Source organism: Oncorhynchus gorbuscha, linkage group LG14 (assembly GCF_021184085.1).
Source record: "Oncorhynchus gorbuscha isolate QuinsamMale2020 ecotype Even-year linkage group LG14, OgorEven_v1.0, whole genome shotgun sequence".
Lineage (NCBI taxonomy): Eukaryota > Metazoa > Chordata > Actinopteri > Salmoniformes > Salmonidae > Oncorhynchus > Oncorhynchus gorbuscha.
In genome coordinates, this window is record NC_060186.1 from 51,855,002 (window position 1) to 51,872,414 (window position 17,413).

Genomic DNA, 17,413 nt, shown 5'->3' on the forward strand with positions numbered 1-17,413 from the left:
CTTAATATTTGGTTCAGAAAACTTTGTTTGCAATTACAGAGATCATACATTTCCTGTAGTTCTTGACCAGTTTTGCACACACTGCAGCAGGGATTTTGGCCCACTCCTCCATACAGACCGTCTCCAGATCCTTCAGGTTTCGGTGCTGTCGCTGGGCAATACGGACTTTCAGCTCCCTCCAAAGATGTTCTATTGGGTTCAGGTCTGGAGACTGGTTAGGCCACTCCAGAACATTGAGATGCTTCTTACGGAGCATCTTAGTTGCCCTGGCTGTGTGTTTCGGGTGGTTGTCATGCTGGAAGACCCAGCCACGACCCATCTTCAAAGCTGAGGGAAGGAGGTTGTTGAGCAAGATCTCGTGATACATGGCCGCATCCATCCTCCCCTCAATAAGGTGCAGTCGTCCTGTCCCCTTTGCAGAAAAGCATCCCCAAAGAATGATGTTTCCACCACCATGCTTCACGGTTTGGATGGTGTTCTTGGGGTTGTACTTATCCTTCTTTTTCCTCCAAACACAGCGAGTGGGAGTTTAGACCAAAAAGCTCTATTTTTGTCTCATCAGACCACATGACCTTCTCCCATTCCTCCTCTGGATCATCCAGATGGTCATTGGCAAACTTCAGACGGGCCTGGACATGCGCTGGCTTGAGCAAGGAGACCTTGCGTGCGCTGCAGGATTTTAATCCATGACGGCGTAGTGTGTTACTAATGGTTTTCTTTGAGACTGTGGTCCCAGCTCTCTTCAGGTCATTGACCAGGTCCTGCCGTGTAGTTCCGGGCTGATCCCTCACCTTCCTCATGATCATTGATGCCCCGCGAGGTGAGAACATGCATGGAGCGCCAGACCGAGGATGATTGACGGTCATCTTGAATTTCTTCCATTTTCTAATAATTGCACCAACAGTTGTTGCCTTCTCACCAAGCTGCTTGCCTATTGTCCTGTAGCCAATCCCAGCTTTGTGCAGGTCTACAATTTTATCCCTGATATCCTTACACAGCTCCATTGTGGAGAGGTTGGAGTCTGTTTGATTGAGTGTGTGAGAAGAAACATTGCCCACTTAAAACCACACTGACAATTCTGACCCCACCTTCACCCTTATGACTCAATCGAACTTGATCAACAACCCTTCCCTCCACATGGTATTGAAAGCTTTCTCAATGACAAAATACACAACACTCATCACCTCTTTTATTGTCAGGGCCTTGGCTATCTCTGTGCTAACTGTCATCAGGGCATCCATGGCAGACCTCCCTCTCCTGAACCAACTCTGTGCTACGGTCATCAAACCCTTAACTTCCCAGAGATCCAGTACATCATCCTACTCACTATCATCTTTTCTGTCAAGTCACACATGTTGGATGTCTGCGCGATCGGCCGAAAACTGCACGTCCTAGCAGCATCTTTACCTAGTTTTACAAACGGCAACACCACAGCACATTTCCACCCAGCAGGTACCTCCCCAGTCATCCACATTATAACAACCCTAACACAGCTTCCAACACACTTTCCGGTGCGAGCTTAAATATCACATAACATACCCTCGAGGAGCAGTCCGCCTGCAGCCTTCCAACACCCTTGTCATCTCAAACACCCTTGTCATCTCAAACATGCCCTTACGAAAAAAGATTGCAGTCAGAGTGCAGTATAACTCCAGTGCACTACAGTATGCTGCAAATACTACATCCAAAATACTTTTATGCAGTAATTTTGCAGTGTAACGGCAATAAGAGTGCAGTACACTGCAGTTATTCTGCAATTACTGTGTCCAAAATACCACAGTCAACTGCAATTACTGCACTTTCAAAGCTGTAATAGTTTTTGTAAGGGTAGAGAACTCATCCATAGCTTCTCCTGACTCCCCCTTTCTCTTTAAGACATATCCATGCTTCTTTAACTTTTCAATACGTCTTTTCTTGCTCTCATAACACAGGTGCTCACATCTATGAACCGCTGCATTTGTCTTTTCTGTACTTGATACAGCTGTGATGTTTTCTTCTACCAACACTGAAACACCAACACTGGAATTCCAACTCTGCTTTTACTCCGCCTCTTCGCTGTCAACTGTCCCAAAGTTCAACAGAGATCGACTATCTCTGCTATCGATATATTTTTCTCTGCTGTGTGGCAGACTGTTGTAGTCGATTCATAGCTTTATAATGTGGCGGATAAATAAAGATGTCCCACTCAGGCCGTTTACAATTGAAAACAAATGGTCACAGTTCCGGTCTGCTTAAGGGGTGTTTCTCCCATAGGCACCAATGCATTAGCAGCTGGGTCTGGTCCGCTTAGTTCATTGATTTGTATATGAACCAGAAAAAAGGAGCGAGTGAGATGTCTCGCTTCCTGTTTTATCTCTGATAGCTATGATCCATATCCGATTTCGGATTTCCTGATATGATTAGGGGTTGGGAAAGAACGAAGTTCATTCAATTTAGCTAGTCTTTTCTGGAACGTAACTGTTTCGTATGATTTGGGCATTTAGAGTACGGTGTAACTCAAGTATTACGATTCAGTAAACGTACAAAGGCAAAGCGCTGTTTTTATTTGTGAAAAGAAGCGGCTAGGTTAGCCAGCTAGATTTAGCTAAAGCCTTTAGCCTGCACTGTTGAAATGTCTGCCTCGGCCGGTGTCTCTCCGTCAGCCCAGGGCACTGCCCTGGTCAGTCCAGGCACGGGGATGTCCATGTTTCGGTGGCTTGAGGTTCTGGAGAAGGAGTTTGACAAGGCGTTTGTTGACGTCGATTTACTACTGGGAGAAATCGATCCAGATCAAGCTGACATCACCTACGAGGGTCGTCAAAAGATGACAAGTCTCAGCTCCTGTTTTGCTCAGCTTTGCCACAAAGCCCAGACGATTTTTCAACTTAATCACAAAGTCGAGGTGAGCACAAGCTTTTCTTGTATCAATGTTAAAAAGTATGTGTATGATCATCTGGTATGTAAGGGTATGCTGGTTATGTATGAATTATTAAATAGCTGTCAGAATGTCACTTTCCATGATAGTGCGTCTCTGCCCATCCAGCTGACTGTCAATTGAAATAGCTAATTGACATAGCTAATCAGGCATCACACACACACACGATTTGAGTGCCCCTCCACGTTGCCAAAACTATTGATGAGAGAAACAAAATGAAGGATCATGCTATCCCTTACTCCACGTATGACCTCACCATGCTCACATTAATGAATGTTTGATCAGGAGTGTAGTTGACAATGTCAACAAGACTTTCCCAGCAATTCCTGACTACCAGGAATTTACTACTGCATGTAAATCAATACTGCATTTCAGCCTTCAGCTTCAGCTCAATATATTTCTGAGGCCAGCAAATCTGGCTTTACACAAGCAGTTGGCCCCCAACAACACCAGAACGTCATTGCCTATTAGGCTATTTGACGTGGCTAAAGTAAACAACATTTGTGGAAAATCCGCTATCATGCAATTTGCGAAGTGCCTCAGTTTTCTGTCCAATGGCAGAGTGTGTGACCATTTAAAATGATTCTAAGATATATTTAGAGAAAATAGGTTAGATCTGCATTGTTACATACTCTCTACCGGCCTACAGTAGTTTTATGAGCTAATGGTAGGTTGATACAATGGTCATATTAGATGGTGGTTGTCCCCATGTCAGGTTTCGGGTTTATAGCAGGAAGGGTAGGTCAGAAGCCCATGCTAAATATACATCAAAGGCCCAAAAAAATCCATGCCTTTTGCGGCCAGTGGCCATTGTGCCCTTCTCCCTGAGTGCTGCGTGCTCCATCACGTGATCGGGTCTTTCTCACAGGCTACAAGTGAAGACAGACACATCGGATCAAATTTCGAGGTGCATATTGAAGACATTGGAAGAACGTCCACATTTACTTTTCTTCAGCCAACAAGACGAGTAGGCATAATGGACAGCAAAAGCACTAGCCTATGTCAATCTACTATCCCCCATAGTACAAAAGTCGACCTATTCTGTGCGAGAAATAAATATTTGTTTACTACATGATTCCATATGTGTTATTTCATAATTTTGATGTCGTCACTATTATTCTACAATGTAGAAAATAATAAAGAAAAACCCTGGAATGAGTAGTTGTGTCCAAACTTTTGACTGGTACTGTATGTATGCATTTTGTTTTGTTTTAGAATGGACCATTATCATGCCCCTGTATCGAAACAGGGGCATCGGGAAAAAAATACATGTCATCTATGCACTTAAATGGCGAATGGAAGACACTTTTCTCCATGGTTTATTTTCATGCCAGGCATGTAGGCTATACTCCTGTTGTAAATATAAGCAAAGTGCTTAATATTAGGGAAGTTGAGAAATACATATAGTAGGCCTAGCCTATAGAAAGCTGGTGCGATTCTCCTCTTTTTAGTAGAGGCCATTACTCTGTTTTCTCACGCAATTGCATAGCCTATTGAAATGTTGCTCAGCATGAGCTCAAGGGTTCTCATGAAGTGTTTGATTAGATTTTCAAATACATTTGCATTGTCGTCAGTGATTAGAGGGACAATAGAGTGCAAAGTACCAGGCAGTTAGCAAGTTTGGTAGGCTACTAATGACCAGCAGCATCAGAGCTTGGAGAAGCCTAATCACCGTGACTATACGGTCACTTGGAATTTGACTGCCCTCATGACTCGTGACTGCCGATGCGGCGGTAATACGGTCACCGCAACTGCCCTATTTAGGCCTGCCCTACTAGACTACCAAACATAAAAAAGTGATTGCTCAGCTATTAAGACTTCCTCATCCTCGTCTCCGGTCTGTTACTCAGGTATTGTTTATCAGGAAGAGGTCAGCCGGATGCCTGTTTTTTCCTTCCTTCATGCTTAGAGAGCACAGTGTTTAGGAGCAAGGATATAGAGACTCCAACCACGAGACACACATTCCACACTTGCCCAACACTCTGTGTCACATCAGGAAGTCCTGCCCCTTTTTGACGTGTGTGTGTGCATTTGTCTGCTTGCATGCGTGCGTATGTCCGTGTCTGTATGTGTCTTTGTTTTTGTTGGTTGGTTTGGCGTGCGATGTCAGCAGCTGCACTGTGTAGGCTAATATTTCTCCTGATGTAGCATACTGCCACCTGTGTGTCCAGACATGTGGGCTGTCTCAGTCTGAATAGAGGCAAAAGTGGTCAGCAAACAGACACACACACTCCTAATGTCCTGAATTATTTAAACTTTTTTCCCCCTCCTACCCTACATTTGAGGAGTAAATACAGGCTAAACTGTCTTAAATGGTGGGTTGTACTGTAGAATATTCTAGGCCTGTTTGATTTAGACTGGGTCTCTATTATAATGAAGGCCTGCCTGATTACTGCAATGATAGATGAGTCTCTGTCTGAGGATGAGGATTGATAAATCATTTAGGAGATGGGTAGTTTAGTATTCAGGTAGATTCACATGATATAATCACACTCCTCTTTCATCATCATAGGTGGAGTGAATCCTAACATTATTCAACGCATACTGTGGATCAATTCATTCCTACAGCTGTGACATGCAGGTGGCCCCATTTCAATACCATAAATAAATAGATGAATTGTTCTCTGCACTCCACTCTGCTTCCGGTGTTGCCAAGGTGAATAAGCTTCAGAGACGAGCACAAATATATATATTTTTTTCCCAGAGTTTTGTTGTGTACAATAGACAACCTTCAGCGCAAGATCTGTAGGCCAATTCATTTTGGCACAATTCCTTCAGGCTTGAATAACAAGGAGCCTGCTTTATAAGAAAAATAGCATTGTAAAATCTGATGGAGAACAGAGTGGAAATGTAAAACGGGAAAAATGGAATTTGATCCGTGCTGGGATAATGATTTGGGCCTGGTACACTTGACTTGACTAAACATACATGATGATGAGGGTTCCTAAGAATCTAGGAAGTCTGAAGAAGTGTACAATTATGTAACTCTGTCTGACTCTCTCCCTCTCTCCTCCAGGCTCAGCTGGTTGGCCTGCGATCAGAGCTGACTGACGTGCAGGCAGAGAGGGTGGTGGTGGAGAGGGAGGTTCACGACCAGCTCCTCCAGCTCCATGCCATGCAGCTGCAGCTTCACGCCAAGGCTGGGCAGACCGTGGACTCGGACTCCATCAAAGACAGGATGGTAGGGCACCGACCACACACCCTTGCACCCACACGACTCTCGCTCTAGTTTCTACTACGTACGTCCTACTGTGGTTTCTTATGTCGCTGTTCAGTCCAAGAATAAAACTACCTGTATGCGTCTTGGACATTCTTGGGAAGAAATACAAATACCTTTTAATTTTATTTTACCGTTGTTGATGCGTTACTGTACCTGAATCTTCGGACTGCTAAATAATTTTATGGTATACCTGCTAAGGTTCCAGTGGGCCTGTAAAGTGGTAAATGGTCGCATTCTTCCCCACTGCTTGGCTGTGATTTTCTAACCTCTGACCCCTTCTCTGTTCTTCTCACCTTAAGCCTGTTCCCTCAGTGGAGGAGATGGTAAGTGTGTGCATGTCCTCTGTGTGTCTGTTTTTTTTGGTTGGGGATAGCTGTGCGTCTGTGTCTGTACTCATCCCACCCTAAGGGTCTGTCTTTTCCTGCTCTTGCTAACAACAGTTCATCAACAAGTCCAACAGGCTGCCTATGGGGCTCATGCTAGTAATGACTGACAGTGACAACTGATCTGGAATTATTGTAGCTTTGTTACATTGTCTGTTATTGCCTATTCATGTATGTCCGTGTTTCCCCATTTGATTGGAACGTGCATGTTTTGATACTTGGAACAGGTTTTGTTTCAATTGTCAAAAAAGCGCAAAGGGAAGTCAATGATTTCCAGGATGTGTGTGTGTGTGTGTGAGTAACCCAGTTTGTGTGTTGTTCGTTCTTAATCAGCAGAAGTGTCAATGCTTTGAACTTATGACAGCCAAACCCACAGTCACCTATCTTGTTTGCGTGTATTTTGTCGCCAAGTAGATATTTAATTTCTGCTTCACCGATACTGTGTATTGTATCCATGTTTGTCTGTGACATGGTCTTTGTGGCTGCAGCCCAGCCTGTGAGGATGCAGCAGTGGACTGCTCTTTTCCTGCTCCCTGTCCTGTGGGCCGGCTGCAGTGCCTGTCGACTGCGCTTCCTCTAATGTTGATCAGAGGAGATCGCTCCAACCTCCAGTCATGGCCCATTCTCTCTGACTCCTCAGTGGAGCAGGGAGGGGTCTCTGTACAGCAAAGTGCCAAAGCTAACCGGAGTTAAGCACTTGCACTCTATCTTTCTCTGTAGAGTTTAACTCAACCATTTCTCTTTGTGTGTGTGTGTGACAGGAGAGGGAGCTGCAGGACAACAAGAAGGAGAAGGTGAAGGAAGTGAAGTTGGAGGCAGAGGTCAAGCTGCATAAGAAGGAGAATGAGGCCCTCCGCAGGCACATCGCCGTACTGCAGGCTGAGGTCTATGGGGCCAGACTGGCAGCCAAGTACCTGGACAAAGAGCTGGCTGGAAGGTAACCCTAGCTTCAGCTCCAACCCTAGCTCCAGCTCCAACCCTAGCTCCAGCTCCAACCCTAGCTCCAGCTCCAACCCTAGCTCCAGCTCCAACCCTAGCTCCAGCTCCAACCCTAGCTCCAGCTCCAACCCTAGCTCCAGCTCCAACCCTAGCTCCAGCTCCAACCCTAGCTCCAGCCCCAACCCTAATCTTGACATAACGCAAATAGGATCTTCCCCTCCAAATTCCCAATTTAACCCCTGATCAGGGCCATATCCATTTTTCCACAAACAGAAGCAAGCAGATTTGAAATAGGGAGGGACTACCTGAAACCAATAATGCTGGCATTGGTAACTGGTTGTTTTTGTGTCCATTGTCTCCAGAGTTCAGCAGATCCAGTTACTGGGTCGGGACATGAAGGGGCCCGCTCATGACAAACTATGGAACCAGCTGGAGGCTGAGATCCACCTCCACCGCCACAAGACAGTCATCCGAGCCTGCAGGGGGCGCAACGATCCCAAGAAACCCCTACCTTCTCCAGTAGGGCATGTGAGTGGACATAAGAGCCATCGCCAGGGATTGATCTTAATTGTAGTTAAGGTATTTTTACTGTTTGCTTTTCGCTATTCATTTGCCTGTTTGATCTCTCCCTCAGGAAACAGATGTACTGAAGAAGACCCAAGGAGTTGGTCCTATTCGTAAAGTAGTGCTGGCCAAAGAAGATCACGAGGGACTTGGAATTTCAATCACGGTAACCTCCACCAATTTAGCCCAAACCAGAAAGTGTTAAATGCTATGTCTTAACCCGTAGTGTGTTGCTCATCTGCCATGGTCCATACCTTAATATGTGTGTGCATGTCTTATTTCCGGATGGAAAGGGTGGTAAGGAACACGGGGTGCCCATCCTGATCTCAGAGATCCATCCTACCCAGCCTGCGGAGCGCTGTGGGGGGCTCCATGTGGGTGATGCCATCCTGGCTGTCAACAGCATCAACCTGAGGGACGCCAAACACAAGGAAGCCGTCACCATCCTCTCACAACAGGTCAGACTCGGCTCCTGGGAGAGAGAAGGGCTGAGTGCTCGCATCTTGAATTCAGGCAAACTTAGCCTGCTGGTCCAGATATGTTTGCTTTGTTATGTTTGTTGTCATGCTATACATGTATGACATAATGACTGCATTGAAGCATTGGTACATGTACACTAAGGGACCATTCTAAGTAAAACAATAGTAAAAAGCTAAGACATTATTTTTGTGATTTCAAAAGCATTTATTGAGTTGGTGACACCTTTTTGTGTGAGTCTGTGTGACCATTTAGTGGTTAGCCTGGGGGTTAAAGTTTTTACTGAGAGTCAGTCATCTCTCTTCTCTAAAATATCAGTGGTGACCTCAGTCGGTCTATAACCGGAGGTTCATGCTGGGGTTAGTCAATTCAGCCTGCGGGACTGCTGCTCTGCATTGGGGGCGAAAACAGTTAATCATGCCTCAGCAAACCAACAAATAAACTAAGTAAGCTCTTGTTAAGTTTTGTCTCACCCTCTGTGGTGTGTGTGTGTGTGTCCTCCAGAGGGGAGAGATAGAGTTTGAGGTTGTGTACGTAGCCCCGGAGGTGGACTCTGACGATGAGAACGTGGAGTATGAGGATGACGGCGGCCATCGCTACCGGCTCTACCTAGATGAGCTGGAGGAGGGGTCAGCCGCCAGCAGGAACAGCGGCACCGCAGACTCCGCATCGCTACAAGGTATATTATGTCTACTGTACCTCATTATTCATAGAAAACAAACACTTTGTTTTCATAGTAGTATGGCTTTATTTTAATGTGCGTGCATTTTAAACAGTGTTGTCTTACTTCACATTTCGCTTGCTTTATACAAATGGGAGTCTTTGTGTTAATGTGAAAATGGACTTTAAAGAGTGCCAAAATGCCATATGAGCGAGCATATGGGAATGAACTGAAAATGTAGCGTTTCATCCACCTGAAAGGCCCACAGAATGTGATGGTAGATCCTCCAGTAAAGAAAGAGTATTCATGTCCGTCTCTGTGCCTACTGCTGCAGCTCTGGAGAAGATGTCCGTGAGTGACAGCCCGGAGAACGGAGACACCGGGATCTCCAGTGAGACGCCATCGGAGGAGACACTGTCTAAAGCTGCTGAGTCCGGAGAGAGCTCGTCATAGAGGGAGGAGGGGGGGGGCTGAAAGACTGAAGTGCATGTGTGTTTGTGTACTATACTGTATGAGATTTGAGAGACTGGCCTGCACCAGATTCCCCCGGAGGATATATGTGGGGATAGAGTTGACTCATCATTAAGTTGTTATGGAAACACACTCGGAGCTCTGTTGAATTCACGTCACTATCTTCGTGCAGTGGTGAGGAGCCAATTAGATGAGACCTGATATTGAGGAGAGGATGTGGGTCTAGTTTGGAGACTGTGATCTCTCAACTGAGTGGTATTTTTCTCTGTTTGCGTATAGTTACTGATCCTTTTTGCCCCCACACTGGCGACACTACCTTACTGGGACTGCCCTGCTGGTAATGAATACTATTTTACAAGGCCGAGAAAGATCTTCTCCCTTCATAAATTTTGGCTTTTATTTCTCTCTTCCACATGTAGCTACTGTAGATGAGGGTTTTTCTCTCAACTTGAATGTTCATCTTCTACCACTGATTATGGTATCGATGTTGAATCCCACGTCAAACCTGCAGCGCTCTTAGATCCACCTAGCAGTAGGCCTAGTCCTTAGTGTTCAGAAAATGAGAGAGCTACATTCACCTACTGTATGTCAAAACAGAATGTACAGGGCAAGAATTCTAACTATATCAGCTATGAGGGTGTTCCATCTGTGTTTGATCAATGGTATCACATAATGTCACCATAGTTCAGTGTTTAAATGCTGGATACATCTGTTTTTCAGTCCTCTGAGCACTCATTACACAATGTTTTTCTTTGATGGCTCAGTTAAAAAAAATATATATAAAAAAACTCAATATAAAATCATTTCTGGGTAGCAATCAATTAAAATGGTTAAAAAAAAGCAAATTGCTCCTTAGCAAGAGCAGTTTCTCAAGCAAGAATTTTGGTAGAACTGTGAGTGAGGAGGTAAAAACTAGCTGTTATTATTGGCAGAGAGGTTTGGAACTCTCTCTTATTGGTCGAACAAATTTACCACCTGGTGATGTCAACAGGCAGGCAAAAACTCCATCCCACCAAAACTGGCTGAAATGTCAGGTGATCTTTTCAAACAGCTCTTCTACTAAAAGGGCATTATCATAGTTAATGGTGTTTAACTGACCAGTGTTTTTGCAAAGTTGGGCTATATCTTCAACATTACACGGACAATGATATGATTCGTGTGTGTATAAAGCACTGCAAATTGAGTCGTCTGTAAGAGGAAGTGAGCGGTCAGGGGGACAACTCAAAAGGACAGAATAGGGAGACACCGGATTGGAGGGCCAAATCTTGTCTTTTCAGTTGTCACGTTGACCAAAATCAGAAGTGCAATGTCTTTTTTCCCCCTCTTAAACTCAACTAGGATTTCTCCTTTGTTCTAGTCCCTTTTAACGAAGTACATATCTTGCCTTTTGGATGCATCTCCCAAAAGTCCATCGTTGGTTGGTTTTCCCCACCCTTCTCTACTGCTGGTGTCAGTGGCAGTCAAACTGTCTTCAGACTCGTTAGGACCCAAAGATGACTGACAACAGTGTCTGCTACACTGTGTTCTGACATCTTCTTTAAATGTATTTATTTCACCTTTATTTAACCAGGGAGGCCAGATGAGAACAAGTTCTCATTTACAACTGCGACCTGGCCAAGATAAAGCAAAGCAGTGCGACAAAAACAACACTTACACATAAAAACGTACAGTCAATAACACAATAGAAAACATATGTACAGTCCGTCATAGGTTGGTAACCTTATCTGAGTGATGGGTTTGTTTTCTAGCTATATTCAATTCATTTTACACAACCAAAAGGTTTCTGTATATGCAAAGGATAATAGCAATAGAATGTTTTTATGCACGATCCATTTATTCAAATTCACAAACTATCATCTAAGACTATAGAAGTAAATCTGTATATGCTATATTAATGTATTAGCTATTTTAAAATAATTTTTGTAGATCATATCGGGAATTTAGTTACTGTAGTAGGGGGGTGTCATGACAATCTGCAGCCTTGTGTTCTAATGTTGATCTCATTCATGGCCATTTCTTATCAGTGAGGCTAAACTGCAGGTCCAGTTTTGGATGTAAATTGCGCTTTGATATAACTCAAATGCTCTGCATGAAGGATGTGTCCACACCCTGCTTAACGTTAAGTGAAATGAGAGCGGCACTAGAGACCGAGGCGTCATCCCAACACTGGCGCTGCATGTCATGCCATAAAGAATGTTCATCTTTCCGCTTGTTGCCAGGGATTTCGCCAGAAGGAACAAAGGCTCCCTTTTTGTACACTTTTTTTTTTTTTACCCGATCTGGTTTTCTTAATGTTATTTTATTATTTTAAAAGGAGTCTCTGAAATATCTGTACGTAATGTATAACATTAAATAAATGTATTTGCCCAATGTGGTCTGTGGATAGCCCGCCCTGCCGTCAGGGCTCAGATCTCTAGAAGGATTCAATCTTCACTAGCTTGAAATGTGAAGATCCAAATGTTTGAATGAGGAACAGAATGATTAAGTGGAAGTTTATTTTTTCTGATCTGTTTGTTACTATAATATTGCTTTTTGTTCAGTGAACCACAATGAACACCAGGGGGCGATGTAAACTAGAACCAGTCGGTACAGTCTTGAGTTTATACATACATGAAATGTTGCTAATTAAAAGTTATGATTCAAACTGCTGATCTTAGTTATGGTAAAAAAAAATACTTGCCAAATACTTTAATAGGCTGCAATTTTAGATTGAACCGTTTAGATGGGAGGCACAGTACAAAACAGATAGGCCTTCAATCAATTGCATACTCCACGTCCTTTCATCTCCTCAAAACCCATTGGAGAAGGTCAGAGGGGAGGGACATCAGGCTCTCATCCAATTGGTTTTAAGGATACAGAGGTCTCGAGTAGTATGCAATTGAGAAAAGGCCATACTCTTCAAGCTCATATGAAGAAAGTCAGCAGTCTGCAAGAAGAGACATGACTGGAATTTGAGGGGATAAGGTGAATAGCTAGGAGCAGTGTGTTCGTCGAGAGCTGCTCTGAGTCTGAGCTTTCATGGAGCTTTGGGTTGGAGGCTGGAGGTGTAAACAGTGTTCCACACCCCTGTGTGAACGACCAAGCCGAGGCCGCTAGCAGACACCACCACCCACACACTCATCACAGCCACAAAACAGGCTCTGCTCAAGCCTAGTCTATCTCCATCAGACCATCACCCCCCCCCCCCCCCGCTTCTGAAGAGACCAGTGACGTGTTATCAGGGTCCTCAGATAGGCCGTCATACCCCCCCCCACAACCCAGCTCTCTCCCCTTGTGTGGGCCCATAGCTGGGAGGACTGGGCAGCAGTAGTGTGGCTGATCATCAGCTGCTTCCCCACGACTGACACCAAACTGCCTCATTCCTCCACAGACAGACACAGGCTGAGTGGAGGTGGGGGGGGTCCTGCAAACTTCCTGCTTCTTTGGGCGCTGGGACTGGAATGCCGGGCATCCTAGGGCCGAGGCTACGGCTGCTGAGAAACACATTTTCACATAGTAAAGAGACCTTGACATGAAGAAGTCAACTGCTGGTGTTTTTATTCAGGGCTCAGCTTACAACCAACATGCAGTAGACATACAGAACGTTTTGAAAAGAGTGACACCACAGCGAGTCTGTAGAGAATTACTTCTCGCAGTACATGTACATACTACAACCCAGCTGAAAAGATCTCCCAAAAATATTTCACAGAAATGAAAGAGTTCTTAGCTCGATCCCAAGTTCTGTCTTCAGTACACAGCAGCAACACCACACGCACAGGTGCTTTAAATACAGTCGACAGCATTTATTCCATTTCTTTTTTCTTTCCTCTTGGCAATATACATTTTCAAACTATGCCCTTGTATGTACACACCTATACACAATCGACTAGACTGTAGTATTGGTACCATTCAACATGGCTTTGTATTCAACATCCATTTAAATGGAACTGGCCTGTATAGTAGTTCACCATGTCCAGCTAAACAGAGCATCTGAAAAAACACAGCTCTGTGATGTGTTTCAGTCCAGTTTACTCCTCTAAATCCCCTGCCGGGCGTTTCTCAATACGCCAGACTAACTGTAAACACTCTCCTGTTGCCTTTTCATTGGCTCGCTGATCCCACTGACCAGATCTGCCTCCAGACTGACACAGAGCAGCGATGCAGCAGTCGGCTTCAGAGCCCCCTGCAACATTGTGACAAAGCCCCCATTGTGGGGGACCCCATGCGGTGACACCAGTCCTTTCAGTCACTTCATTCACAGTGTGTACTTACAATTCTTTGTTAAGAGCACGGACTGACTTTGTTAAACATCCTATAGTAGGACCCGCTGGGGACAAATCTACCACTTTCAACTGGGGTGCTGCTTTATTTAATAAAGCACTCTGCTTCCTCTATGCTTCCCTGCTGAAAGCAGCTTAACCTCAGACCGAGAGATTCTGAAAGCTTTATCGTGACCTCAAAATATACTGTACAGTTAAGGAACGAAGTCACATTATTTCTTAATGTATGTTACAGTCACAAGCATCAGTCACAGTTGAGAATGAGGAGAGGTATTTTCCCATTTTCAGGATATTTCCTGTCTCCATCACCATTTGCTTTTTAATAAAATCACCCCACCCCTTAAAAGAAATAGGACAGTTGAAGTAACCATCTGTATTTTCTTATTCACAAAATGTCTGCCAGCACAGCCCCAGATACAAGCACTGTCATCTCCCACATTCCTGAAAGTCAGTTGAGAAATAATTTAGCGCTTGTGTTTGCTACAGTAAGCTCAGTCCAAAATGGCCATGAACTGATCAAAATCACAGTTTGACAGTTTAGTCCTGTAGTCCCAGACATGTTCCATCTTCAGGTTCCTCCAGAACTGCCCTCAGGGTCTGGTCTATGGTCCGGCCTGTGGCCCATGGTGGGAGCCACCCTCACACAGTCCCTGGGGGTGGAGTAGGTTTCCAGCACGGCCGGCTTGGCCTGGGGCTCTGGTAGTCTGAGAGGCCACTGCTCTGGCCCACAGGCTTGTTCACCTTGGGGCTGTCATAGACCCCCTCAGAGTTACTGTGTCCCCGGTCTATTTTGAGCTGGGGCATCTGGTAGCCCCCGGAGGAGCCCACCCCTGCCTTCCTGTCCAGGGTTTTAAAGGATGGGGTCTTGCTGAGGACCACACCTGGGACGCTGTAACTAGCCGGGTCGGGTAGGAACCCGTCCTTGTGGAAGGTATGATGCTCGATGATGGGCGTGGCGTACTCTGGCTCCTGGTTGGTGAGAGGCAGGGCATACTGGTTGGCTGTGTGCAGGTAGTCGTAGTGGGTGGAGGGGTTGCTAGGATCCTCTTTGGTCTCCGTGTCCATAGGCCGGAACGTAGAGCCCTTCCTGGCCACTGTGCCAACCCCAATCATCAGAGGCTGCTGGTACTCTGGAGGACAAGGACACAGGCCACTTAAGAACAGAATACTACCAACTTTATTACCGGTGATCAAACGTGACAATCTGTTTTGGAATGAGAATATTAAAACACCAACTCAAAAAAAAATTCACTCAGTTATAATGAATAACATGACTATGTTATAGATCAAAAGGACACCACTTTTTCAACATGGACATTATCTCTGATTTCTCTGTATATACAGGTAGCAGGTTAACAGTGCACATGGAGCCTGTGATCTATCTAAATATAGAATATTCAACCCTGGCAGAGTAAGTGAATCATCAATAATTGGTGCCCTGAAGGGAAGCTGTGGATTATTAACAGTAGCAGTAGACCATTATTCATCTGGCTGCCTCTCAGCCTGTCAGGAACTATTCAGCAGACTGGTAGAGGACTTTCCAAAGTCAAGGATTACACCGGCTAGCCTCCTGCTGGCTCCAGCTTTAATGATCAAAACCTCTCCAGTTTACCCAGAATTACATGTAATTACTGATAAGAGCCAGAGAAGAGAAGATCGTCAACTGGCTTTTCATAGTCCATTGTGTGATGTCTTCTTACTTTGTATGGTCGGTTCACACACTGAGCCAGGAGCTTACAATGAGTTCTAGATGACCTTGGCCATGGAGTGAGCAGAGAACTGTAAAGCAGAGAATTGTGTGTGCGAGAAGGGTCACAGTTACTGTGAATGGAGTTGTCTGTAAAGAGTGGAGAGCTTGACTTTCGAGTAATTATGGATCAATACAAGTAACCCAGCCTCTCGTGAAGGAAGATGGAAGTTCAATAGCAGGTGGTGTTGCTCTCGGGCCTAGGGCCGTTACGGTGACTGTATTACCGCCACACCGGCAGTCACAAGTCATGAAGGGAGTCAAATTAAATGTGATCATTTATTCACACTGTCTCAGCCTCCAGTATTTATGCTGCAGTTCTTCCTAGGTTTTGGCCTTTCTAGGGAGTTTTTCCTAGCCACCGTGCTTCTACACCTGCATTGCTTGCTGTTTGGGTTTTAGGCTGGGTTTCTGTACAGCACTTTGAGATATCAGCTGATGTACGAAGGGCTATATAAATACATTTGATTTGATTTGATTAGGCTTCTCCAGGCTCTGATACTGCTGATGGTAACCTACCAAACTTGCTAACTGGTACTCAGCACTCGATTGTCCCTCTCATCACTCTGACATCAATGCAAATGTAATCTAAAATCTAAAATCAAACACTCCATGAGAGCCCATGAGCTCATGTTCTAAAACATTTCTATAGGCTATGCAAATGGGTGAGAAAACAGAGTGATGGCCTCCACTAAAAAGAGGAGCTTTCTATAGGCTTTTCCTAATATTAAGTAGGGCTGGGCGATATGACGATGTATATTGTGTGACGATAAATAAAGTATATTGTTTCATATTAAGCTCTCGTTTATTTCATTGTGTCGCGAATCACACTATACGGCAATATTTTTAGTCAGTTGGACAGCGCTTTGCGTTCTTCCACACGTACCGTGTGAAAAGAAATTTGCAACAAACATGGAGGAGAGTGAACGTGACATAGAGCACGGAGACACGGAGCTCGTACCTAAAAGAGGGGCTACTTCGGTCGCATGGATGTGGTTTGGGTATGAAAAGTCTGACACGGACCAGAAACCAGTCCTCTGCAAAATATGCCGCAGGCCGGTCCCGACAATAGGCTCAAATACCACTAACCTATTTTACCACCTACGCAAGAATCATGTCAAACAGTACGGTGAGAGTCTACGGATGAGACCCCCAAAAATGTGTCAAGTGCTCAAAACAAACCCAACTTGCTGAGGCTTTTGCCCGCGGCAAACCATATGAAAAATAATCAAAGATGGAAGGAGAGAACAGCTGCCGTTACAATTTACATCTGCAAAGACATCGCCCCAATTTACACGGTCGAGAAACGGGGGTTTCGGGAGTTGGTGCCAACACTCGACCCAAGGTACCAAATTGCAAATTGCAAATTGATTTGTGACATGTATTAAATGCGAAAATAGCGGGCAAAGCTGCCCGAGTTACACCAGGAACGCACAATCCCAGGAACGCACAATGCATCAGTGCTCAGACTGTCCGCAATAGGCTGGATTGAGGGCTTGTAGGCCTGTTGTAAGTCAGGTCCTCACTAGACATCACCGGCAACAACGGTGCCTATGGGCACAAACCCACCGTCGCTGGACAAGACAGGACTGGCAAAAAGTGCTCTTCACTGACGAGTCACGGTTTTGTCCCACCAGGGGTGATGGTTGGATTTGCGTTTATCGTCGAAGGAAAGATCGTTACACCGAGGCCTGTACTCTGGAGTGGGATCGATTTGGAGGTGGAGGGTCCGTCATAGTCTGGGGCAGTGTGTCACAGCATCATCGGACTGAGCTTGT

The 17,413-nt window shown here is 45.0% G+C and overlaps 2 protein-coding genes across 3 annotated transcripts in view; one reads left to right on the forward strand and one right to left on the reverse strand.

Moving 5' to 3' along the window:
* The first annotated feature begins 2,315 nt into the window (after positions 1-2,315).
* Positions 2,316-12,278, forward strand: gopc (golgi-associated PDZ and coiled-coil motif containing). 2 transcript variants are annotated; one of them, XM_046298367.1, is made up of 9 exons: positions 2,316-2,881; positions 5,931-6,095; positions 6,434-6,457; positions 7,279-7,454; positions 7,819-7,984; positions 8,091-8,186; positions 8,314-8,478; positions 9,002-9,176; positions 9,493-12,278. In XM_046298367.1, the coding sequence occupies exons 1-9, from the start codon at positions 2,612-2,614 to the stop codon at positions 9,609-9,611; spliced, it is 1,356 nt and encodes a 451-aa protein (XP_046154323.1). In that variant the 5' UTR covers positions 2,316-2,611; the 3' UTR covers positions 9,612-12,278. The 2 variants fall into 2 exon arrangements, with proteins under 2 accessions (XP_046154323.1, XP_046154324.1); XM_046298368.1 differs by lacking the exon at positions 6,434-6,457 and having other exon boundaries at positions 2,320-2,881.
* An 871-nt stretch (positions 12,279-13,149) lies between these two features.
* The window catches only part of dcbld1 (discoidin, CUB and LCCL domain containing 1), a 39,790-nt gene continuing 35,526 nt past the window's right edge, over positions 13,150-17,413 (reverse strand). Inside the window, 2 exon segments of the mRNA XM_046298369.1 lie at positions 13,150-14,584; positions 14,587-15,018. Coding sequence (XP_046154325.1) covers positions 14,457-14,584; positions 14,587-15,018 — 560 coding nt within the window. The 3' untranslated portion in view covers positions 13,150-14,456.